The 27,270-nt window shown below is 43.2% G+C and overlaps 1 protein-coding gene across 1 annotated transcript in view; it reads right to left on the bottom strand.

Annotated features, from left to right (window-relative positions):
- The window catches only part of LOC124776686 (nephrin-like), a 174,030-nt gene that overhangs the window by 11,700 nt on the left and 135,060 nt on the right, over positions 1 to 27,270 (bottom strand). Inside the window, exon 9 of the mRNA XM_047251791.1 lies at positions 18,758 to 19,019. Coding sequence (XP_047107747.1) covers positions 18,816 to 19,019 — 204 coding nt within the window. The 3' untranslated portion in view covers positions 18,758 to 18,815. The remainder of the gene's footprint in view (positions 1 to 18,757; positions 19,020 to 27,270) is intronic.

The following is a 27,270-nucleotide window of genomic DNA, read 5'->3' as shown; positions in this document are numbered from 1 at the left end:
ACTCGTATCGTATATCATCTGTCTCTCCCTTTTGCTTACTCCAATTTTTCTAAGATTTTCGAACGACTTGTTCCGTTTCACAGTATCAAATGGTTCAAATGGCTCTGAGCACTATGGGACTAACATCTATGGTCATCAGTCCCCTAGAACTTAGAACTACTTAAACCTAACTAACCTAAGGACAGCACACAACACCCAGTCATCACGAGGCAGAGAAAATCCCTGACCCTGCCGGGAATCGAACCCGGGAACCCGGGCGTGGGAAGCGAGAACGCTACCGCACGACCACGAGCTGCGGACTTCACAGTATCAAACGCTTTTTCAAGGTCGTCAAATCCTATGACCATTCTTTAATTTTCTTCAGTCTTGCTTCCGTTATCAAGCGCAACATGACAACTGTCTCTCTGGTGACTTCACTTCTGCTAAAACTAACCTGATCGTCATCCAACAAATACGAATTTTCTTTCTCCGTCTTTGTATATACTATTCTTGTCAGCATATTGGTTGCACGAGCTCTTAAGCTGATTGTGCAAACGTTCTCGCACATATCGACGGGTGCTGTATCCGCAATTCCGTGAATGATACTTTTCTGAGAGTCTGATAGCAAGTCACCCGTGTCATAGGTTGCACATACAACGTAAAATACTAGTTTCGTTGCCACTGCCTCCATTAATTTTATAACAGACTCTAATACAGGATCCCAAATGTTTTCAATTTTCTTTTCTTTGAGTCAACAGTCTTCTGAATGGTTTCATGTGTCCCCCACGAATTCCTCTCCTGTGCTAACCACTTCTTCTCAGAGTAGCGCTTGCAACCTAAGTCCTCAATTATTTGCTGGGTATATTCCGATCTCTCTCTTCCTCTATAGATTTTACACTCCACAGCTTCATGGAAGTACCATGGAAGCTATTCCTTGAGTTCTTAATACACGTCCTATTATTCTGTCCCTTCTTATTGTGTGTTATCCTTATCCATTTATTCCTTTCCTCCCCGATTCTCCGGAGAACATTGTTTCCCTTATCAGTCTACCTAATTTCCAATATTCCTTTCTAACATCACATCTCTAATGATTCGATTTCCCTCCTTTTCCTTTTTCAACAGTCCATGTTTCACTACCATACAATGCTGTGCTCCAGGCGCACATTCTCAGAAATTCCTTCTTCAAATTAAGACCTGTGTTTGATACTAGTAGGCTACTCTTGGACAGGAATGTCCTTTTTGACAGTTGTAGTCTGCTTTTTATTTCCTCTCTGCTCCGTCTGTCATGGATTACTTTGCTTTCTTGGTAGCTGAATTCGTTAATTCCATCTACTTGATGATCATCAGTCTTGATAAGTTTCTAGATGTTCTCGTTTCTGCTGCTTGTCTTTAGTTTCGTTTTTCTTCGATTTATTCTCAATCCATATTCTATATTCAGTAGACTGTTCATTCCATTCAGCAGATCCTTAAATTCTTCTTCATTTTCACGAGGATAGCAACGTCATCAGCGATTCTTATCATTGATATCCTTTCACCTCAAATTTTAATCTCACTCTTGAATCTTTCTTTTCTTTCCGTCATTGCTTCTTCGGTGTATACAGGGTGTCCGTAAATTCCCGATACAAACTTAAACATTACGTTCTGTATGTGCAGTATACCGGGTTCGTTTTCGTTTTGTGATAATGTATACACGTAGTGTTTAAGTGTCAATACAGACAAATGTGCTTAAGGGATAAGCTTATTTCTTAAACACACTTGTTTGTATAGAGACTTAAATATTACGTGTTGCACGATGTTGCAGTTCTAATTGTTTTCTAATAATTGTACTGCATCACGCCTAACTCAATTCCTCAGTCAGAAGCGGGTGAATTAAACATCTGAAATGAAACTATCGGAGAACGGAAACGGGGCTTTTCTGGACGTGGGTCCTATTAAAAATATTATGTACTCACTCCCCCATACAAGTCCAAGAAGTTCGTAACGGGTCTTACACCCACTTTCATTCAAGCATTTTTTTTCTTGGTCTTCCACTCTCACTGATCTCTCTTAGCTCTTGAATATATTGTATATCACCAGTCTTTTCCTGTACTTCACACTACTTTTCTCCGAATTTCCAACATCTTGCACCATTTTACACTGTCGAACGCTTTTTATTGGTCGGAAAATCCTATGAACGTGTGTTGATTTTCTGTAGTCTTGCTCCCATTATCAACCGTGACGTCATAATTACCTCTAGATGTCTTTACTTTCCTAAAGCAAAACTAATCGTCACAAAACACATCGTCAAATTTCTTTTCTATTCTTCTGTATATTATTCTTGTCAGCACCTTGAATGAATGAGCTGTTAAGCTAAGTGTGCGATAATTCTCGGTCTTGTCGAGTTTTGATAACTTCGGATATGTGTGGAAGACGTTTTTCCGAAAGTCATATGGTCTGTCACTAGACTCAAATAGTCTACACACCAAATTGAATATTTGTTTTGTTGCCACGTACATAATGATTTCAGATATTATGGTGGAATGATGTCTATCCTTCCTGCCTTATTCGATCTTAAGTCTTCCTAAGCTGTTTTAAATTCTGAGTCTAATACTGGATCCCCCGCCTCTTCTTCTAAATCGACTCCTGTTTCTTCTTATACCATGTCATCAGGTAAGTCTTCCCCTTCATATATTCCTTTAATGTACTTTTTCCTCCTATACGCTCTGTTATCTGCACTTAACAGTGGAATTCTCACTGCACTCTTAATGTTTCTGCCCTTGCTTTTAATTTCGACTTTTCTGTGTGCTGAGTCAGTGCTTCCAATAATCATTTCTTTTTAGACTTCTTCACATTTTTCATGCAACCATTGCGCCTTGGCTTCCCTGCTCTTCCTACTTATTTCATTCCTCATCGTCTTGGATTTCTGTACTCCTGAATTTCCCTGAAAATATTTGTACTTACTTCTTTCAACGATTAGCTGAAGTGTTTCTTCTGTTACCCATGGTTTCTTCGCAGTTACCTTCTTTGAAACTATGTTTTTTCTATTCAAATTCTGTGACTGTCTTATTTAGAGATGTCCGTCCCTCTTCAACTGAACTTCCTACTGAGCTATTACATATCGCAGTGTCTACAGACTCATATAACTTCAAGTGTATCTCTTCATTCCTGACTACTTCCGTATCCCACTTCTTTGCGCACTGACTCTTCGTGCCTAGTCTTTTAAACCGCATCCTACTCTTTATCATAACTAAAATTTGAGTGTATATCTTCTCCTGAGTGCGACTTACAATGCAGTATCTGATTTCGGAATGTGTGCCCGCCCATGATGTAATCTAACTGAAATCTTTCTATACCTCATGGCGTTCTCCAAGTGTATCTCCCCACGTTGAACAGTGTAGCAGCTACTAATAGTTGAAAATTACTGCAGAACTTACAATTCCTCCCCTCTCATTCTTAGTACCAAGCCCCTATTTTCCAATAACCCTCTCTTCTGCTTCATCCCCTACAACAGTTTTTCAGTCTTCCTACTCCCGTTATACCATTTTCTGCTGCTGTTGATATTACCCTACGCTCATCTGACCAGAAATCCTTGTCTTCTACCGATTTCACTTTATTGACTCCCACTATATCAATATTCAGCCTCTGCATTCCCTTTTCAGATTTTCTAGCTTCCGTACCACTTTCAAACATCTGTCATTCCACGCCGCGACTCATAGAACGTTGTCATTTCGTTAGTTAATCATTCTTTTTCTCATGGTCACCTGCCCCTTGGCAGTCTGCTCCGGGAGATCCAAATGTGGATTGGGGAGGAGGGGGGGGGGGGGGGACACAAGAACCGAATCTTTTGCCAATGGGGAGATCATTATTACACATTTTCAGTTACAGTCCACATCTTCTGTGCATATACATTATGGGTCTTAATCGCTGTAGTTTCTATATCCTTCTGGGTCCTCATGTGGTTGGTTATTACTGATTCTTCCGCATTTAAAATCAGTTTCCCACCCCAAGGGTAAGAGAGTGCCATGAAACTTTGTCTGCTCTTTCTCCCTGTTTGAGATGGCGCTTGGCTGAATAAGGTGGACTTCTTACGCAGTGGAGCCTCCGGCCACCATTGATGATGATGTTAATTCAAAATGTAAACGGTGGTGGGAGCCCGAAACCGAGGACGTTTTGATTGCTAATGAAAGGTGGTATCGCAGCCAAGCGAATAAGAACTTTGCTTCATTAGCTGGAGAACAGTGGATCGAGTTTCGCTTCCGGTACTATCTTTTTATATTATTCCTACGTAATTCTAACAACTAATATGCATATTATGCCGAGAAATTCTCTGATGACCCACAACCAGTTACGGATGAAACCCGAGTTTGTTTCGCAATTAACTTACCGAAAAAACCATGCACACTGAAACATTTGTCGTTCTTTACAAATGCTGTATTTCGCAATAATTATTGTTCCCATGTTTAAATGATCAACATCATCCTGATTCGTAGAGTGATCCATAGGTCATAAATTGTACTTGCACACATGTCGATAAAATAATATGAATAAAATGACTGCACTGATTTGTAATTTGATTAAAAGTCTCTCGCTGTGAAAATTTTTCTCCTTGTTTATGTTAAACGATTATGAAAATAATGTTAGTTTGCACTATAATATTTAAGTGGGAAGGGATATTCGTTGTTTTTTCCCACTTACTGACAAGAAAATATGGCAAGTGCCATAACCCAAATCCCTCCATCCCAGATACGCGCTTTACCATTTCTTTTTTCTTTCCGATACAGAAATTGAATGCTTGTGCCGACAGGAAAGAACGGACACAGTCAGCTTCAGCGTTGTTGGAGATAAGGTAGGTACAGGTCGAATCCCGTGGCCTGGCGCGATACCTCGGAACTGGCCTGTCACTGTGCTGGTCCCTCCCATGGTACTCGCTTGTTTTAAATTTGTTTATTGATTTCCTTGCTTTAAATTGTTTGAAACCTTGCATTTTGTTACACAAAAATAAAAAAAATATGGAACGGAATCGAATTTCATCCTACATGACCTCCGCTTCTTAAAAAAAATAAAAAAATAAATAAAAATTGTTTTCCGCTCGTTGCCTGCAACAATTTTGTTCATTTTCTTTTTACTAATTAAAAAGAAAAACAAAACCAACATGGCCACAAAGATGAATTAACCTACCTAACAATGCTTCTGAATGTGATCATGACGAGAATACCACAAGGTCAGGTTAACTCAACCGATACCTTGACGACGAAATGCATTCCTATTGGCGAATACATTAATGGAATTCGCAATTGCAGATAAGGATAACCATCAGCTGTAGATGGTACCGTACTCACAATAACTCAGACACTGCAATATCGTATTGGCGAATAAGTCGCGATACCGTGGCAGGAGCAAATGCTTTCTAATTTCAATGGCCATATATTAGTGGAGGGTGAATAGGTCCCTTTCGCTCCCTTCTTCTACAAAGTAATGAAGGTAGCGGCCTAACATCCATCCAATTGTATCTGATTTTACTATCGGAAAGGAGGATGCGTCTGGACGCAATAGGATATCAGCGAAAAGGCAGTCTCAGTGGATCAGGTCAGAAACGCTAATTGGTTTTGCCAGCGCCAGTTCGCTTCGTTACCATGACAGGTAAATCTATCTTGTAGAGTGTCTATTGGGAGTCAGTGACTACACTGATCCGCGACACTACGTCCAATACGAAGGAGAGGCTCATTGCTGGATAACAGATTGTGTACCACGAGATACGATCAAGACGCCAGCGCCAATGGTAAAACAGGACTGCTAACACGAAATCACACCGACCTTCAAGAAGTTTGCTGTGAAGCCCGTTCAACTGCCGTTGTACAGTCAATCCCTCTACTGCACATTAACAAAAACGAGGCAGTGAGGCGTTGCCTCTGTAGAATATCTGCACCCAAATAACTGACAGCAATATAAAATTCACAGACATGTTTTAACTGGAAACTGACTCGACCAACACTGCCAGACGGATCAAGACTGCCCGGCCGCAAACAGTAAAATAACAGAGATGTGAATGAGTGGATTTGGCGAGAGAAAGTCAGCGCGGTGCGCCGAACAAATAACGTGACGCTTTCCCCCTAGAGAACACGCACGCATAAACAGCTCTTATTGTTGTAATCGGAAAATGTGATACTTCCATAAAAAAATGACTAGACAGCTGCTACAGTTTCCAAGACTTCATCGAAGGATGAGGAAAGATCTGTGGTGTAATATGTTTTGCACAAGTCATAGGTATACAGAGTCCGAATTTTCTGAAGCAGGTTAAGGGAACACCATTCAAGCCCCAGGATTGCTCCTGAAATGTTCTCCGTAACCGGCTTTTAATTAAGTGTAACCATTTGGAATGGACAGGGTCAATTATGACTCTCAAAGATTTAATATCGACCACCGTCGCCCACGAAATGACAGTATTAATTTCATGAATATATATTTTTCTTCGTTGACGTGGACATCAAGTACAAGGCAAAATACATGCAAAGAAGCCCAGAGCAATATAATCTCAACGAGAGAACGTAGTAACACCATCACATCATCCGGAAATCTGCGCATCGAGATAGTCTCGCTCTTTAGTGTCCATCCTTGTAACTGATCGGACCGACTATTCTTCGAAGAATGGGCTCAAGTGATAGAATACGCAATGACATTGAAAGCGGACTTCCCCGAGTAAAACCCCTATTGATGGTAACAGGGCATATCAGTTGGCCGTTGACAGCCACCGAAGCTTGAATACCCGTAAACACATTGTACAAGACCCTGTGCGCGTCAACTGCGAAGCAAACGGCTTCCAGTATCTGCAACAGGAAGCCACATTTGATCCGGTCGAAAGCCTTGTCAAAATCGAGACATGCCAGAGCACCAGGAACAGAAGTAACAGTGGCCATCGACATGATATCGTGATATTCTCCTACTGTAGTAAGAATAGTACGACCTGCAATAAAACTCTGATAGTCAACAACAATTTTCCCTAACAAAGCACACTGCCATCTGTTCACTGCCCTCTCCACAATCTTATAATTAGAATTTAATGAGCTAATCAGGCGAAATTTATCAGTTGCTGCCCGACCAGAACTTTCAGAAATTAACAAGATTTTGACAATTTTAAATGAGTCACGCACAATCACACCTCTCAACACTATTCAAAAGTAACGCAAAAGTAGTACTCAACAAAGGACAAAAACGCATACGACTCCTTAGCCAGACCATCTAACTCCGGTGATTTGCGAGAAGGTGATGTAACAAAGTGGCATCATCACATCATCACATTGAAATCCCTCTAAAACCGCAGCATTATGAGCAGGTGTAAGCTTACGAACCAAACCCTGGACAAATAATTCGGATGACGTATCGACAGGAACTGGTACCTCATACAGGCCAACATAGCAGTGATGTAGAGCATGCAATATGTCTTTTTGTGCTGTCATAAATTTGCCATCCTCTGGAGTGAGAGACGTGACGCATACAAGTCGACGACGAGTCAAATGAGACGATATAAAGAAGCCAATTCATCCGCTACATCGTAACATGGTTTGAATCATGTCCTTAACCCTTCCGTTTGACGCTGTGTCAATCGTAACAACTGCGCCTTGACGCGCCTGACGTCTAGAATCTGTAGCAGAGCCTGATGTGGTCTTTGATAAAAGTCACGCAAGAGGACGTAGAAAAATTCTTGCTTCCTCCGTAATTCCCGCGCTCTATCAGCGCAGAATCGTATCAGTGTTTTCCCGATCTTCGGCTTTGCCGGTTGAACCCATATTTCCAAAATAGGGGGGTATCGCGTAGTTGAACGGAGACTACGACCCCACACTCCCGGATCACCTCATCAAGAGAGGAATCCTCCAAGTGCGCCACATTCAACGTTCAGGGAGATCGAAACAATTTCATCGACTGTGCCTTGTAATTTAAAGCAAGTCATTGCGCAGTGGACTGTGAAGCTGGCATTGACGACACGGACAGACAAAATTCTACCACACACCTTACCAGGTAAATAAAATGTGTCAAGCTTACTGCTGGAAGTAGCATGAAAATATGTATATTTGACCAGAGTCGGACATTTACAGACCCAAACGTCTTTCATTTTCAAGGAACGAACTAAATCTTGCAATTCCGTACAGATATCAAAATTGTGAGACTGGCCTACAGGATGCAACAAACAGCTAAAATCCCCACCTATCAAAACATTCTGCAGGCAGTCCCGTAACAAATAAACACCTCTTCCTGATGAAATCGGGAACGGCCTGGAGTGCGTCCGCTACCGGATGGTGCATGGAGGAGAATCAGGGTCACGTGAATAAAAGAACAGCGTATTCCTCTAACTTACAAAGAACTTCAATCCCTTCGATGGGAATACCCTCCCTAAAGAAATAAGGCAATCCCCGTGAAACTTTCGGGAGCCATATTAAGCACACTGCAAAAACTAGGGAGAAAAAAGCGAGTAAAGAATAAGACATCCACAGAGGAATCATAGATAAACTGTCTCAACGAAGCAAGCCCTATTATAATTCAAAGAAAGAAATGTATAAGCCTGACTACTTTAACAACAAGCAAATAAATTTAATATGCTGGCCAACTGAATTAAGTCATTAACGAGTGTCAAGATCAATTGCTGATTCCCCGATGAAGGGGGGGGGGGGGGGGCTCCCATCCCCGCCTCTCTAATATTTACGTTTCTTCTTTTTACGAGACACCAGCCGTTCAGGTTGAACGCGTTGATTGCAACGACTGCGAGGCAGTTCAGAATCGACAGTACGACTTATGCGGTTCTTGAACATTAACCAGAGTAGGTTACAAACAAGGTGCCGCATAGATCCACTCCGTAGGATGGTATCCTTGCAAATGGTTCAAATGGCTATAAGAATTATAGAACATCTGAGGTCACCAGTTCTCTAGACTTAAACCTAACTAACCTAAGGTCATCGCACACATCCATGCCCGAGACAGGATTCGAACCTGCGACCGTAGCGGTCGCGCGGTTCCAGACTGTAGAGCCTAGAACCACTCGGCCACCTCGGCCGGCACTGTTGAATCACAGGAACATCAGAAGTCTCAACTTCCCCACCCTTGGGCTTTTCCGGATGAGTTACCTCAACCACTGAAGCAATACTAGGAGAAACACTAGAGACCTCAGCAGCTGTTTCCGCTCTATCGACCCCATCAGGAATGTAGGACTTAGTGAGGAGTGGGCGAGGTGTGGACGTATTCGACTCCCCATCATCCGGTGTCCAACGTCTCTTATGTTGCACTGCGGACTAGGCAACGTCAATTTTGGGACCTAGCTGCGAGGGTAAAAGCTGAAAATCGGGAGCAATAAACTGCGCATCCCTGTGTTGTTCCATTGCACCCGGGGAAGAGGTTGCACCAACCTCGTGAGGAGTGGAAACGAGGCCAGCTAACATCAATTTTCTACGCTGTTCAAAAAAGGATTCCAATGCTAACTCCCCCCCCCCCCCCCCCGCGGGAAATTAGACCCCAGGTGGGCTCTTTCATTGTAGAGAAAGCATCTCCCCACTTCCCTGCTACACGTGATATGTATGCGCTAACTACAGATCTGTAGATGGGAAGAAACGTTACATTTAAGTATCATCTTCACTGAACGGATTCCGCTATAATATTTTAACTGGTACTGAGCCGGCCACGGCTCGTGTCGTATACCCGTCACATCACCAAAAGGGAGCAACTGCCGTCAACTTCCGACTGGAGACTGAAGTCTCGGACACTGATATAATTCCAATACGTGTTAGCAAGCCACACCGTACTTACGGAGACATCACGATCCTTAACGGGAACTCGAGAACAATGGTTCAAAAGCAACCTACCTACTTGTACTGGATCCAAAAATTTTATGAAAAATACATAGTTATCAGATGTTACATGAAGAGCCAATCATGAATTTTCAAAGATCCGGACTGCACGGAAGCCATCGATTTATCGAAACTAAAGCTGACTGCACCTTTTTTTGGAACAGATTTGGAAAACATGGTGGACGTTATAAGTGGACTACACCGCTGCTAACAGACACACACCACAACTAATGCAACGGACCAAACAACGATGCGACGCGACGGTGCAGTGAGGCGATAAACTAACTACTTCCCCTCTCGGCGCTGCCCCAGGACCACGGGTGTTCCCTATCGACTCGAATTTACTCTTCTATCAAGTCATCAGAAGAGTCGTCCCTCTCATGGATACATTCAATGTACTCATTCCACCTATCCGCTCTCTCCTCTGCGTTTAGCAGTGAAATTCTCATTCTGCTCTTATCTTACTACCTTCGCTTTTTATTTGACCGAAGATTGTATTGACGTTTCTACACACTGAGTCAGTCCTTCTGACGACAGTTTATTTTTCACATTCTTCACATTTTTGCTGCAGCCATTTCGCCTTGGCTGCATGCACTTTCTTTTTATTTCGTTTCCAAGTGATTTATATTGCTGTATTCTTGTTTCCCCCAACATTTTTGGACTTATTTCTTTCGTCGATGAATTGTAGCATCTCATTTATTACCCATAGTTTCTTCTCACTTTGTTTCGTTGTACCTGTTTTCGCCTCTTCACCATCTTTGATTGTCATTTATGGAGATGTCCACTAGTCTTTAACTGAACTGCCTACTCTGTGTTCCTTACCGCAGTTTCCTCATCTTTAGCGAATTTTAGACGTGTCTCATCACTCCTAAGTACTTCAGTATATCACTTCCTTCCACACTTTCGGGGATATTCTCTTACCCTACAGCCTACTCATCACCATTACTAATTTGCAATCTCGCTCTATTTCTACTCCTGGCTACGCCTTTCAAATACTTAATTTTGAATTCTCTGACCATCACATAATCCAGCTGGAATCTTCCCTGTCTCTAGGCATTTCCACGTATACCTCCTCCTCTTGTGATTCTTCAACAGAGCATTCACTGTTACCATTTGAAATTTATCGCAGATCTCAGTTCGACTTTCTTGATTCTCATTCCTGTTCATATCCTTCCGTAACACTTTCTTCTATTCCTTATTCCTTATTCACAAACGCGTTCCAAACCCCATTGATTATTTGATTTCCACCTGCCTTTAGGAAATGAATAACATCTTCGAGATCTTCATATACCCTATCTATTTCTTCATTTTCTGCTTAGGATGTCGGCATGTATCCCTAATCTACCATTGACGGCGTTGGTTTGCTATCGAATGTTATGACAACAATCCTGTCACTGATATGTGCACAGTAGCTCACCATCTGTCCTTGTTTCCTATTCATAACGAATCATGCTCCCACTACACCATTTACTGCAGTTGTTAATATTACCGAGTATTCGAATGACCAAAAATATTTGTCTTCTTTCCTTTCACTTCAGTGATCACAATTATACAATCCGTGCACTGATTCATAGTATGTTAACGTGTCGTTGATTATTCCAACTTTTTGTAATGGTCATTTCCCCTTGGCAGTCCCCTCTCGGAGATTTGAATGGGAGGCTAGTTTGGAATCGTTTGCCATTTTAAAGAATGTTCTGGCGTGACCACAAACGCCGGAACGAAGATGTGGAACGCAACAGCAGTGAAGGCGGGGAGAAACAGTCGAGCAATCGTGCGCGGAATTGAACCACTCTGCGCCAAGAGCGAAAACGCCACTCCTGCTAGCCTAGGCGACTCAGATCGGTCCAGTCTGCAGCGGGATCAGTGCTGCGCTCTCAGATTGTCGTGATCGGTATTATGTGTATACTTGGACTTAATGTATAGCAAGAACTTCATTGTTTTCATGTCGCTTCTCGCTAGTGGCAGCCGGCCGCTGTGGCAGAACGGTTCTAGGCGCTTCAGTCCGGAACCGCGCTGCTGCTACGGTCTCTGGTTCGAATCCTGCCTCGGACACGGATGTGTGTCCTAAGGTTAGTTAGGTTTAAGTAGTTCTAGGGGACTGATGACCTCAGATGTTAAGTCCCATAGTGCTGAGAGCCATTTGAACCATTTTGTTAAGTCGCATAGTGCTTAGAGCCATTTGAACGCTAGTGACATGTGCAGTAATAAAAGTTAAGTATTGTCAATTTGATTTCTACAAAAAAAACTACTAATATTATTTGTTTTCTTGTATAGCATTACGAGAACACAGCATCATTTAGGCACCCTATAAGCAACGAGTGGGCAAAATCCCGCAAATGGTGAAGAGGTGTTAGAGAAAACCATTTCTCGTGCATGTTGGCCACGAACTTTTGAAATTCTTTCTTGTCTTTACGTTGCAGGGGCGTATATTGCTTTAACAGTTTCTTGTCGTTTTTGCTAATGAGTGTTTTCAGGTGGGTGTCACAGAAAATTTCTTTGTACTTATTTTTGTCTATTTCGCTTGCCTTACCTATTTATTGCATTTGTGTCTTCCCACATGCCCTCCCCTCCAGTCCCTCCCACTGTTCAGGCGACGCGGCTGCAAGCGTTACTTGCCACACAGCTAATGCAGATGTTTCAGTTCTACAGTCAACAAATATCTACCCTGCTCCAAACAGTGCAACAGCTACTCGCCCACGCTGCTCGCCCAACAGAATGAGCACCAGCTTTTCGACAGTTTAGTGAACAAGACGAGGAATGGCTCGAGTGGCTGCACCAGTTCAGTGCGCATATGGTACCTCACAATGTCCCAGATACTGTGAAACTTGCCTATCCTTTATCCACGGTAGGAAGTGCAGGGTTCCGCCTCATTCAAAAACGTTTTCCTAGCGCCACTCCGAGTGAACTTGCCTATGACAGTATTAAACAGTACCTAACAAGTTATTATGACCGACAAGTGAATGTGGTAGCAGCTGGATATCAGTTCTTTAATTGCAAAAAACGGTCAGAACAAACATATCGCAAGTAGGTAACAGATTTGCAGGGTATGACAAGGAAATGAAAATTCAAGTGTGCTTGCGGTGCTTTATATTCAGATATTATTTTGCTTGATGCGATCATGTACAATGTGCCTGATGTCAAAATCAGAGAACAAATTTGGAACAGTCCGATCCAACATTTCAGCAGGTAGTGCAAATTCTAGATCAATATGATTGCGATGCCTTGTCGCCTCATACATTTGAGTGGCCAGCTATTTGTCGTGTTGAGTCCTTAGTTGTCATCGATCCATTCCGCACCGACGGCGTGCGCAAAAGACACTGAGTAAACAACCTCCCCAAGCCACGTACGCAATTTGCTAAACAGGCAGCTACACAGGCGAACAAAATTAAGTCTTGCCCTCGCTGTTATACACGGCACAAACGCAAAGACTGTCCCTCCCGCCATGTTCAGTGTTACGCTTGTGGAAGGAAAGGACATGTGCAATCTGTAAGTTTGCAACGGAAGAAACATAAGAATTCAGCCCACTCACAAAACTCTACTCACAAGGCCCATGTCATTAATGCAGTAAACAAGTGCAGTTTCTACAGTGATACGTCAGTCAAACAAACTTTTTGTTCATTTACCTACTTGTGGGAAACGTGAAATTTCAGTTAGACACGGGTGCCTGTGTCACATTGCTAAATCGTCACACATATAAGCTGTTAGGTTCCCCAAGCATGTTTTAAACTAGACCACAGTTAACGGCTTGTAATGGACAGGACATTCACGTTCTCAGGACATGTACTTTGCCTGCCATCTATCCCTCAGATATGTGAACAGTGATTTTACACGAATGTGAGAACGTATTTGGTCTTGATTCTTTTGTTTTGTTTGGCTTTAACATTGAGGACAATGTGTTGCCAGTGTCTCCATTCAATGTAAAAGACATTGTAGCTAGCTTGCTAACAGAATTCCTGGAACTTTTTTCTGAAGGTTTAGGCAAAGCTAACAATTTTGTTGCACATATTAAGCTAAAAGACAATGCTTAGCCGAAATTTTGCCTGGCCAGGACTGTTCCCATTGCATTACGAGAGGAAGTCGCTGAGCCGTGGGCGGCTCGTGTTTATGCCGTTTCTCGTTTGTCACCTTCTCCTACGGTAACGCTGCCTCGTTTCTTATTCCATTTACTGGCGTCACTAACTTCCTGCTTTAGCTGCCCGTGAGTGGCAGCAGAAGCGCTTATCGAGAAGCTCACTGTCGTACCATCTCTGGAGCAACCGACAGTATTTCCGGATTGTCGTGTGTCAGAAGTTCAGTTGCGGACGGACTAGCAGTAGAGTCAGTCGGAGGACAGAGGAGCAGTGCAGTCGGGGACGGAGCGCTAGCGAGGTGCGGGCAACCAGTGCTCGCCGACCGCTGGCGACACACATGAACCGTCCAGCGGAAGGAGAATGGAGCGGTACGACCGTTGGTTCGTCGTTCGATTGGTCGTCTCATCAGGCGACGTGTATTTTGGTCTTTTGGCCGTTTCTGGACCTCGTCAGTTGGTCATCATAACGGACGTTGGTCGGTTCCTTCCTTGTGCAGAGATGTCGTGGCCAGGGCGCAAGAGCTACCTCTGCGTGGTTGGGTCCGAGCCAGAGTGCCCGGGTCGCCGTGTCTCCGAGTTCCGAACGGACATGGAGTTGAGTCGGGTTGGAGGTGCAGTCAGCTTCGGAATGGAACTGAGTTGTATCCAACCCACAATAAAAGAAGGTATTTGGTTTGAAACGTGAAACCTGCTTACAGAGATTATCAAGTTCTTCATTACTCCAACAGAAAGAGTAAACTGATTAGTTTTAGAAGTGACAAGAAGAGTCACTATGTTTGCGCTGAACTGTGATAGAGGACATAGAGACTATAGACGTACATATCACAGTGGAACACGGAGACCGTGAATGGTCTTCAGGGAGAGGTCTATGAAGACAGGAGGAGGTGTAAGTGGATGCGGAAAGCAGCAATATGTGTAGAACATCGCATAATGACGAGACAGCACTTATTGAGCATGCAATGACAGCTCGTACCAAATACATTTTATTTTATAAAACACTAATCTCTTGCTTCGGCCATAACACTACCTTATTTCACGTTTTATGCAAGCGAGGACTTCGATGAGCTCAGTTCATACAGGTAATTAAATTTCAGCTGTGTTGAAAAGTGAACATAGATAGACTGGCTGCCTTTTCCCAAAAAATTCTCAGAAGATGTTAGTGATGTATAAATATTGATACCGGTGATGTTAGAAAGGGAAGGTAAGGAAAGAATTTTAGAAAGAGGACAATTGTCATGGTCACTAATAGAACGATCACTGCTTGTAACGAATGTTGGCAACTGTCGGAACGCATTATTTATATTTGACGTGAATCATTTACCTGATCAAAAGTATCTGGACACCGCTATGTAATGAGGAACTGACCACTAGACGTAAGTGACCGGCGTTGGAAGCAGAATCGAATGTCAAGGAAAAATCAGTGGCTTCGAACGTGTTTCTGTCATTGGATGTCACCTGAGTAAAAAGTCAGTCGGGGACATTTCATCCTTTGTAAGGCTCTTCATGTCGACTGCTGGTAATGTGATAGCGAAGTGCAAAGTCGATGGAGCCATCACAGCTAACGGACGGTCGAGCCTTGCGGTGAGTGGTAGTCAAAGAACGCATGAAATCAGCGGAAGACATCACTCGTGAGCTCCAAAGGGCTTTACACACCACGGGTGGCCGTCAGCCGCCCGCGGGCCGGACCCGGCTGTGACTGCTTTCAATCCCGCCTGCGGAAGAAATTCTTGCGGGAAAAAATATGGCGCTAGCATTGTACTCCGCCCGGGACGCATTCCTCGAATACTTCCGCTGACACTCGGTTCGCCTTGGGTTCGCAGCTCACGTTGCAGACCGGTGAAAGTTTTTACTACACCGTGCACGCCATTTTGCAGTCGCTCGTTTCGAACAAAAACTTAAATCACTTTTCCAGTCTGAGCACGTGATTTATTTGGTGTTATAGAATCAACCGATGCTTTTACGGTCAGTCATAAAAAGTGTTTCTTGTCCAATATTTAAAAAAATCTTTCAAAATAATGTTTGTGGATATTTACACACAAAATTTCACACTTGATTGACTTGCTTGCGGCCAAAAGTCGCAGAATTACTGCTAATTACTTGTCGACAGGGATTGAGTCTCTCGCAGCCGCGTTTTGTTTCCCTGTTCTTTCTGGTATTAACTTTACTAAATAATTTTTGTCCGTTGTGAACGTTTTTGAACACTGCTGCTGTTGAAATTAAAGGTGATTTTTTTAATTAGCTGTAACTAGTTAGTTTTATGAGCACTATCTCTTCGATGATGACATTTAAAGATGCCTGGTTTCCCATCTTCAGAAGTTAATATTTATTTATGTCTCATGAACATTTTTTTTGTGTACTAACAGCGTTGTAGGAGTTTGCAACGGAAGTTTTTAAGAGAGTTATTGTAAAACTTCGCAAGTAAAGACATAACCTTCACGGCGGATAAATAAATGTTAATATTTGAAGATGGGATGAACACACGAGGGTCGTTCAGTAAGTAACGCACAATTTTTTTTCTCAGAACACATATATTATTATCAGTCAGAATTTGGTGACAATGTACATCGAAATGTCTTTTTCATGTCCTATTTTACTACGTAATCTCCATTACGCTCTATGGCCGTACGCCAGCTTTGTGGAAGAGCATGTATTCCCTGCTGGTAAACGCTCTTGTCCTGTAAGCGTAGCCATGTTTTCACTGCTAAACTGCCACCCTTGTCATCTTCATCTTCAAAGTGTGTTCACCGTAGAGAATCTTTAGGCGGCCCAAAGAGATGGAAGTCCGAGAATGCCAGGTCTGGCGATGTGTTCACAAACTTGTGTGTGGTCGTGCATTAGCGTGTTGTAGCAAGATTCTTGTCCGATCTTGTCCGATCGAACACATCGGAAGCGGTTCTTGTATTTATTCAGGGTCTTTACGTATACCTGCGAATTGATGGTTGACCCTCTTGGCATCACATACACGAGAACGACGTCATCACAATCCCAGAAGACTGCCACCATGACTTTTCCGGCAGAGAGGGTTTCTTGAATTTATTCTTTTGTGTTTTATGAGGATTATGCCACTTCTTGGACTGCCTTTTTGTTTCCGGCGCAAAGTAGTGCACTCAGCTTTCGTCCCCCGTAACGATCGTAACGATGCATGACAGAAAGGCCTCTCCGTCTGTCTCAAAACGCTCCAACAACTCAGATGACATGGCCTTTCTTTGTATCTTGGGGCCGCTGTGAGCACTCGTGGAACACATCGTGAGCACCTCTTTGCATATCCAAGATTTTTGATCATTGCAGACGCATTTCCAATGCGCGCTGACAACTGTAGAGCCAATTGACGAGTTGTGATGTGCCGGTCGACACGAATAATGGCATCCGCAGGATTCAGTATGTCTGGAGCAGTGGCTGTGACAGGATGTCCTGAGCGTGGCTGATCATGGAGATCTGTTTCTGCATTTCCTCCGGCTGTAGCTTTCTTTACCCGTGGCGCAAATGCACGCCTATCGACTGCAGCATCGCAATACACTGCACGCAAACGTTTATGGATGTTCACCACTGTTTCTTTTTCTACACACAAGAATTCAATAACAGCACGCTGCTTGTAGCGTGACTCGTATGTAGACGCCGTTTTCACGCTGTACTACGGCTCTGCCTTCTGCCAGACCGGTTCGAAACATCACTGCGCACAGAAAGAAAATCAAATGTGAAGCAGCATCAGGGACGTTTGTCTATATGCATTAATAGCTTAAAAAAAATCTGGGGCATTTGTTATTGAACAACCCTCGTAAAATGAACGCACGTTTGACGAATAATTTGTTGGCCTGACGTGTAGGGAAAAAGGGTGCCATCATACTGTCGCGTTACCTCATAAATAGTAGCGTCACGCACACTAGTTTTGACTTTGATGGGCGAGAGCGTTGATGTCTCGTTAGGTGACGAGGTGACCCTTGAGCTTAAGTATGTATGTGAATCAAGCCCGCGGGTGATGAAAGGTTGCCCATGCCAGTTAGAGTAAGTCAGATGGAAGAGAATGTGTTTCTCGAATTCCTGCAGAGCCTTACCTGCCGTCACGTGTAGTGTGAACAGTGAAGTGTAGAGGAGGTGATGTTATTGCATGTTAGTGTTTAGAATGTGGTGACCTTATTGTGCTTAAGAAAAAGCTAAATGCGGAAGAATTTGAACACATTTTGAGCATTATGATGCGTAGAGTAGAGGAACAGTTCAGAGACAGTCACTGTTTGTATCAGTATAACAGTGCACTCTGTCGTAAAGCAGTCTCTGTAAGGCAATTTTTCGTAGACAATAACATTCGTCAAATGGATTGTCCTGTCCATAGTCACGATCTGAAGCCAATGCAACACTTTAGATCAAACAATTTAGGGTACTGTACCACGTCATTTCAACTACTGAAACAGCTAAATTGCCGACATTTCGACCGACTTGCTGCTGTCCTCTTCAGGGCGGTTTACAGTGAACCGCCCTGAAGAGACAGCAGAAAATTGGCCGAAACGTCGGGTATTTAGCTGTTTTAGTAGTTACAATGATGCGGCATAATATCCAAAGTATTTTATCCAAAATGATACAGGCCGTGGAAGCCTACGAACTTACACCAGTGCAACACCTTTGGGATGAGTTAGGCCTCACTCGAGTCCGCACCATCTAGCGTATTTGACGAGAAATGGGCAGCCATTCCTCCACTGACATCTCATCGGAAGCTATCGCAGCAGAGTTCAAACGATCGCAAACGTAGGGGATGGTGACCCCCAGTCTATTGATAGGTGTTCGGATACTTCTGACCAGACAGAGTGAAGCGCGGTTTAGATCGTTTTTTTCACTGTCGTAGAAAGGGGCTGATACTCGTCGCTGTACGCTGAAGCTTCAGTAGTCACAAATATCACGTAAAACTTACGTAAAACCGCAGAAACGCGGCTGCAGAGAGCTCGTGCGCGAGAGGTGTGGACGCTCAGCTAGACGGCGCTCTCCTTGTGGCGCGCCAGGTGGGGCGTCTGCGTGCCCGCGTCGTGGCGACTCCTGCAGCCGGCGGCGGAGGTCTTGAGCAGCGGCAGCGGCAGCGCCGGGGGCGGAGGTCGCGCTTCCAGCAGCGGCTGCGGGTGGGGGACGGCCACCGGCACTGGAACGGGCCAGCACGCCGCCTCCAGCACCACAGGCCCCTGCGCAACGGCACATGTCGCGGGGCGCCTCTTTAGGCTCTAGGCGAACTGTTGCATATAAAAATTGCTGTACACAATTACACTACTGGTCATTAAAATTCCTACACCGCGAAGATGACGTGCTACAGACGCGAAATTTAACCGACAGGAAGAAGATGCTGTGATACGCAAGTGATAAGCTTTTCAGATCATTCACACAAGGTTGGCGCCGGTGGTGACATCTACAACGTGCTGACATGAGGAAAGTTTCCAACCGATTTCTCATACACAAACAGCAGTTGACCGGCGTTGCCTGGTGAAACGTTGTTGTGATGCCTCGTGTAGGGAGGATAAATACATTCCATCACGTTTCCGACTTTGATAAAGGTCGGACTGTAGCCTATCCCGATTGCCGTTTATCGTATCGCGGACATTGCTGCTCGCGTTGGTCGAGACCCAGAGACTTTTAGCAGAATATGGAATCGGTGCGTTCAGGAAGGTAATACGGAACGCCGTGCTGGATCCCAACGGCCTCGTATCACTAGCAGTCGAGATGACAGGCATCTTATCCGCATGGCTGTAACGGATCGTGCACCCACGTCTCGATCTCTGAATCAAGAGATGGAGATGTGCGCAAGACAACACCCTTCTCCACGAATAGTTCGACGACGTTTGCAGCAGCATGGACTATCAGCTCGGAGACCATGGTTGTGGTTACCCTTGACGCTGCATCACAGACAGGAGCGCCTGCGATGGTGTACTCCACGACGAACCAGGGTGCACGAACGGCAGAACGTCATTTTTTAGGATGAGCCCAGGTTCTGTTTACAGCATCATGATGGTCGCATCCCTGTTTGGTGACATCGCGGTGAACGCACATTGCAAGTGTGTATTCGTCATCGCCATACTGGCGTATCACCCGGCGTGATGGTATGGGGTGCCATTGTTTACACGTCTCGGTCACCTCTTGTTCGCATTGACGGCACTTTGAACAGTGGACGTTGCATTACAGATGTGTTACGACCCGTGGCTCTACCCTACTTTCGACCCCTGCGAAACCCTACATTTCAGCAGGAAAATGCAGGACTGCGTGTTGCAGATCCTGTACGGGCCTTTCTGGATACAGAAAATGTTCGACTGCTGCCCTCGCCAGCACATTCTCCAGATCTCTCACCAATTGAAAACGTCTAATCAATGGTGGCCGCGCAACTTGCTCGTCAGAATACGCCAGTCACTACTCTTGATGAACTGTGGTATCGTGTTGAAGCTGCATGGGCAGCTGTACCTGTACACGCCATCCATGCTCTGCTTGACTCAATGCCCAGGCATATCAAGGCCGTTGTTACGGCCAGAGATGGTTGTTCTGGGTACTGATTTCTCAGGATCTATGCACCCAAATTGCGTGCAAATGTAATCACATGTCAGTTCTAGTATAATATATTTGTCCAATGAATACCCGTTTATCATATGCTTTCCTTCTTGGTGTAGCAATTTTAATGGCCAGTAGTGTATTTCTTTATCATTTCCTTTTGCAGCTCTGGCAGTGGCCTTGTTCGATCACTATTACTGGATGTCGTGTTCAGGGTAAACAAATGCTCCATGCTCCACATCTATAAATTACTTTATTGATAGAAGACTTGTATGACAAAAGTCGCTATACACTACCACAGTTTAGGAGTCTTAGCCGCATCCTCAGATGTATCTAAAATTGAGCAGTAGTAGAACGTCGTATCCGTACCTCAACAACTGACAGGCAAATGTCTACTGTAGGTGGATCTCAAATAACATCGCAAATTCGTCGTACACCTACGGTAGACGTTTTCGTATTAGTTGTCCTACTACTGCTAGATCTCGGAGAACCTCTCACATTGTTGGTCCATCTACGGTAGATGTAAGCCCGTTAGCTGTTACGAGATAGACATGACGTCCTATTACTGCTAGATTTCAGATACATCTGATGATTGGTCTGAGATCCAGAAATCGTCATAGCGTATAGCGACTTCTGTCGTGCAAGACTTCGAGTAATAAAATATTTTTCAGCAGTGGCGGATTTATTTACCATGAAAATGTTGCAAAACAGTTGTGGACGTCTCACATTTAAAAGCTTATACTGGAAATTTTGTCCGCCTCTTACGTAGAAAACGATTTCTTACATAAACCCAAATATCGCTGAGCACCTTTACACCGTAAGCAGTGGGGTATTCTTTATTTAGTTTTGTGAGATGCAAATAATTTGCAAGTAACAGTTATTCAAACGAAATTACGATAAAAGCAGTTTTTGTCTGTTGCTGTGTTACCTTAATTTTTCTACATAATTGGGTTATGTAGAATCCTCTATATGTTATTGGATATTGATAGCTTTTCACCTACAAATTATAGAATGTTACTGCTCGTTTGGTCGGCAAGTTAACTGTATGACTAAACACAGTTTTGTTGTGCGGAAATATTTTCCGGTTATATTTAATTTCGAAACTAACTCTCTCACCTGAATTAACATCTGTTGTTGATATGCTCACGGAAACACCATATATATTTTGTGCAACTTGACTCACAAACGATAAATTTTTACCTTACAAAACACTATGTTAACGTTATTGCTATGACTCCACTTCCTGTTGATGTTCACCTGTTATATCAAATAGCGCAAAATTTGATCTTTCCTTGCGTGCCTCTCTCTCTCTTTCTCTCTCTCTCTCTCTCTCTCTCTCTCTCTCTCTCTCTCTGTGTGTGTGTGTGTGTGTGTGTGTGTGTGTGTGTGTGTGTGTGTGTGTGTGTGTGTGCAACGTTCGAATCCAAACTTGGATGCAGTGGACATCTAGAACTGTTATCCAATAAAGCGTGATCAGTATTGCACAGAGAGAGAGAGGGAGGGGGAGAGAGAGGGTGAGAGAGAGAGAGAGAGAGAGAGAGAGAGAGAGAGAGAGAGAGAGCGAGTACGAAGATTCAGCATCCTGCTGCACGTCTAGGACCAGAAAATCGCCATTAACTGTCGTCCTTTGAAACGTTGTTTGTATGTCGAAACGAGTGCTGATCATAGTGCTGTTGCCATGTAGTGTTGGAGTCGAGATGAAGACAGCAGCGCTCCGTCTAGTGTAATCAGACATCCAGTCACAGCATTTGGTGACATAGGAAAAGCGTTCGACAATGTAAACTACGTCATTATGTTCAAAGCTGTCACAAGGAACCTCTTGAGTGCGACGTCGAAAGTCCAGTCCTTGGTGAGTCTAATTTGACTGTGATGTGTTAAATTTATGAGATAAAAAATATTAGTTGCTAATGACACACCATGTGCATCAAGAGGGCGACAGTAAATGAGCGTCCTGGAGGTACAGAGATCAAGCTGGGATGCACCTGTAGCACTTTGTATTTACTATACTTCATAAAATTGGCATCGTTGACATTCATGAAACTTTCAAAAGAAATCATTAATAATTTCTGAGAACACGTCGCACGAAATGTGACAGCAAGCACCCAAATGAGAAGTACTGTGTCGTGGGGCTTTTCCTGAAACTGGCTATTCTTTAAGGCGTAGCTGAAGCTAGTGCGGTAATGTTTTTATACGCACGGGAAAAACAAACATTCAAAGGCTGAATCTTTCTAGTGTTTCAAGGTGTTGTGAATTTCAATGTCGCATACTTTTCAGGAGGGATAGTTTGCTCTAAAAGTGAATGATTTTTATACGCAGACCAGGAATCAAACAAAAGCAAGTTAACTTGACCATGTATTGGGTAAAAGCAGTGCTCACACCATAGTTGTAGTTCTCTTACGCCCACTTTCCCTCTCTTGCTTGCTGTAACGTAAATATTCTGCTGCCTTTGCAAGATCAATGACATGAGAAAAAATCGTAGGGGGCGCAGAGCACCTCCAATTTCTCGCAGCACAATAAATAACTTTCCAGCAAATTTAATATCCAGATTATCAGTTGGCGTAGTTTTATACGAATGCGTTAAGGCACTGATGGCAGTTGATCTAGGTACCTCTTATTTCCAAGGTTCCTTTCTTATGCATTTGTTCTCCCAAACAACACTGACAGCAGCTGGAAGCAAATTCCTTGATGAACGACGGGACAAGTTTATTTATCTCATCCACAAACTTTCATGCCGAATCCGCAGTTTTCTGTGCATCGTCGCTTGACGCTTTGTTTGAACTTCCATACCAACATATATTTAATTCTTTTTAAAGATGTTCCCGATGTCCGAATCGATTCCTTCAACTACAATTTGGTTCACAAAACTCTAAATATTGGTTTAAGACGGAAAAAGAATTGAATTTTTGACGCAGATTCACTAGTAAAGGACAGTAACAACGGCAAGAGCCTTCTTTTTATGAGGTTATCTATTTCGGTATCTTTTAGACCATCTTCTGACCTACCACTATGATGGTAGACGGTGGTGGTGGTGAACGGAGCAGGCGCTACGACTCTACAAACGCTAATTGCTTGAACTTGAGAAGTTAGTGTTTGTGAAGTCGTAGCACCTGCTGCGTTCACCACCACCGTCTACATCGTGGTGGTAGGCCGGAAGATGATCTAAATCAAACCGAAATTGGTAACCTTGTTAAAAAAAGGTTTCTTGCAGTTGTGATTGTTCACGTTCAAGTATTAAAGAGAGCATTTCTGGCTGAAATAACGGTACTACTGCCAAACTTCGGCCTAAATCCGGGAAAGAAATTTCTGAATGAGCACAGCAATTTATGGAAGTTAATTGTCGGACAAGTGGACTATGAGAAAACCAGAAAAGAGGAGATATTGAGCTACACAAGAATGGTAATAATTAGATGGACTGATAAAAATACGGAAGTTTTTAACAGAATTTGTCAGTAAAGGAACATATCTAGAGCTAGACCTGAATATATAGTCCGCAAGCCACCGTACGGTGTGTGGCGGAGGATACCATGTCTCACTAAAAGTCATTTCGTTTCCAGTTCCAAACGTAACCAACAGAGCGAGGGAAAAAGGATTGTGTGTATGCCTTCATATGAGCCCCAATTTCGTTTACTTTATCTTCATGATCCATACGCGAAATTTACGTTGCTTGTGGTAGAATCGTTCTGCTGTCAAATGTCAAATACCGGTTGTCTAAATTTTGTCAATAGTGTTCCTCGAAAAGAACGCCGCTTTCCTCCACGGATTCTCATTTGAGCTCCCGAAGCATGTCAATAATATCTGCCTGTTGTCCGAACCAACCGATAACAAATCTCGCTGACTGCCTGTGAATAACTTCTATGTCTTCCATTAAGGATACATGGTACTTTTCCAGCTCAATATTATGTAAAAATCAACAGCTACTACTTTCAAGCACAGTTTATAATGTGTACGTTTTACAGATCTTTTGTTGATATCAACTAATGGAGCACACTTTCTAAACAAATTAGAAGTAGTTTGAATATTTTTGAACCTCCATAGGGTTATAAAAAAAATTACAAAGAAATCGATGCAATTTTTTTCACAATGCTTCCTCAAATTAAGGTACCATTTAATCCGATGTTATTCATTTGAAATTTTTACCATATGTGCGTGACACGATGACAGAGCTACTAGACCTATTTAATTCCACAAGGATAAAACAATATCACATCTTACATTTTAATTTTTATAATTGTTTCCTAATAAATATGTCATTTATTCTATATTTATTTGATTCTGCAATAACGCTGAGGTGTACTGCATAAGTATGGACTATTGCACGGAAAAAATTTGAGCAATGCTTTATAAACCATAGGAAATATTTTTACCTGAATTCTGAAGAATATAAGGAAATTGCGAATGAAGATATGAGTCCATTTAAACTGTGCCTCAGAACATTCCTGGAGCAAAGACTTCATCCTGCAGCATTTTTTCATCTTGAAGCTTCCTCTTGGCATTCCTTTTAGGACTTCTTGCTTCTTTGGTAACTTGAAGAGCGAATCTTTCAACTTCATGCACCCATTGTTTCTCACACACAGGCAAATGATCTTCCATATTAGAGCCACATTTTATGCCTAAATTTCTCAGGACTTCCAACCTTCCTATCACTCCATCATTGAAACATACCGCTGCATCTATTACACAAACGTTTAATGTATATAGTCCTACAAAAACATTCTTGGGTAATCTTTCCCATATGCAATGGTTGAAACTTTCATTTGTATTCTGAGTGCCTCCATGAAGATATTTACTGAGCAAAACAGGGTCACTCAGGTCTCTAAAAATTGGTTTTACTTCATTCATACGAGGCTCAGAAAGAGAATGCTTCTGATGGTATATTTGTCCACTTTCTTTTGCTTTTTGGTAAACACACCAAGAATCTGCTCCTTTAGGAGTCCGTGAACAGGGTTGTCATGTGTGGACAACTTATAAAAGTAGGAGGCCCATCAGCTTTTCTCATTGGTGTAACATCATTCAGAGGTGCCTTTCGTCGAATGGTAAGTCCATAATAACTCTGAAGAAGGTCTATTTCCGTTTCTGTCAATCTGCCTCGGCCAGACAGAGATTTTTCATCAGCTTGGACCTTTCCTTATATTACTCTTCGTAGCTTCCACAATCTAACACCCATCCTCTTTTGCACATGTCCAGAACACTCCAGTTTTGTTACCAAGGTATCACCATAAACATTTAACTCATTAATTTTATTGAAAGCTTTAGAGTCACCATCGCCTAAGTACTTCGTTTATCTAACGTTATAAATGACCAGTCTTTATTTAAACAATCTGGAGTAGTAGCTCCATCCAGTGTGTTCACTAAGAGGCTCAGAGTTCAACTGACCTAGTACACAGTACTGACACCTGAGAGCGCCGTCGTCCCATAGCGGTCTGGGAGAAAAATGGCGAAAGAAGGACTGAGTCAGTGTCCAGCTAATGGAGAGAGGAAGGAGTGTACTTTATTTATTTTGGGACAATTTATTTAGCAACGGATTTGACGTAATTTATTTAATACAGTGATACAAAGCACTCACCCTGGCTTGCATGGGGTCACAGTAACTAGTCTACAGACCTGCAGTACACTAATGTTCAGAGCAAACAACTCGTAAATTGTCAAAATAAGCCATGTAAAAGGATCTGAAAACAGGTTTGCTAATTGACGACTGTAGAAATAATACAATGCACAGCCTGTATACCTGTTCACAAAATAATGCAACAGACACGAAAACAACTCACAAATTGTCAAAAAATAATGCATGTGTAACACTATGGAAACACGCTCACAACGCTTAAACAGACGAAAATAATGCAGAGCATAGACACTCACTACACGTAAAAAACGCTTTTGAACTATCGTCATCTGCGATGTAACTGCAAACTGCTCCCCTGCGGAACTCTAAGGTGTGCACAATGGATGGTGCGGTCCCACATGCAAGATGCCTCTGGCCTGCATACATGTGTTTACTGTTGCTGGGGCGACGCCTCTCTGTTCAAATGGTTCAAATGGCTCTGAGCACTATGGGACTTAACATCTGTGATCATCAGTCCCCTAGAACTTAGAACTACTTAAACCTAACTAACCTAATGACATCACACACATCCATGCCCGAGGCAGGATTCGAACCTGCCACCGTAGCAGTCGCGCGGTTCCGGACTGCGCGCCTAGAACCGCTAGACCACCGCGGCCGGCTGACGCCTCTCTGTCTGCAGTGCAACGAAGACATAATTGCTGAGCGACTCACCATCATAGGTGCAGATAACAGGTTGTCAGTGTTGTACTGACGTCACAGGTCTATGTAAATGACAGCCAAGTCTCTCTCTCTATATGCACTACAGAAATCTGTTGCAATCCTTCCCAGAATAGCACAGGGTGCATTGTTCATAGGGATCCTAACGGGACATTCGAGATGCGTCTAGCTGTGAGCATGTTTACCTGCTCAGCGTGGTTGACACATGGCCGCAAAATGTTCGTATGACGATTCATAGTCGCTAGCGCAACTAAAATTTCTCAGTGTTCTACTGATGTCAAATGACTATGTACATAAGAGCCAAGTCTACCTTTCGGAAATCATAACGTGCCACAGAAATAGTTAATGGTCGGTTTTGTAGGAGCTTTGGTGGTATCTCAGTTTCTCTGCATGGAAATTCTTTACCTAACAGAACCTGTTTACAAAAATAGCCTGGAACACCGCCAAATGCATTCCTCCTACTGGTCTCAACGAGCTGATCAGAATGCCCCATTCATTCGCAAGGCATCATTTGTGTTGGGACATAGGAGCCTCCTCATAGCAGTGAGAACGTTCACATTTCAGAAAATTTTATGTGAAAGCAGGTCTTAACGATTTCCAGGAACGGTAACATGTGATGGTCGGGG

Source organism: Schistocerca piceifrons, chromosome 1 (genome assembly GCF_021461385.2).
Source record: "Schistocerca piceifrons isolate TAMUIC-IGC-003096 chromosome 1, iqSchPice1.1, whole genome shotgun sequence".
NCBI classification, from domain to species: domain Eukaryota; kingdom Metazoa; phylum Arthropoda; class Insecta; order Orthoptera; family Acrididae; genus Schistocerca; species Schistocerca piceifrons.
Note: the sequence above shows the minus strand (reverse complement) of the source record. Positions and strands in the feature narration are given on the sequence as shown.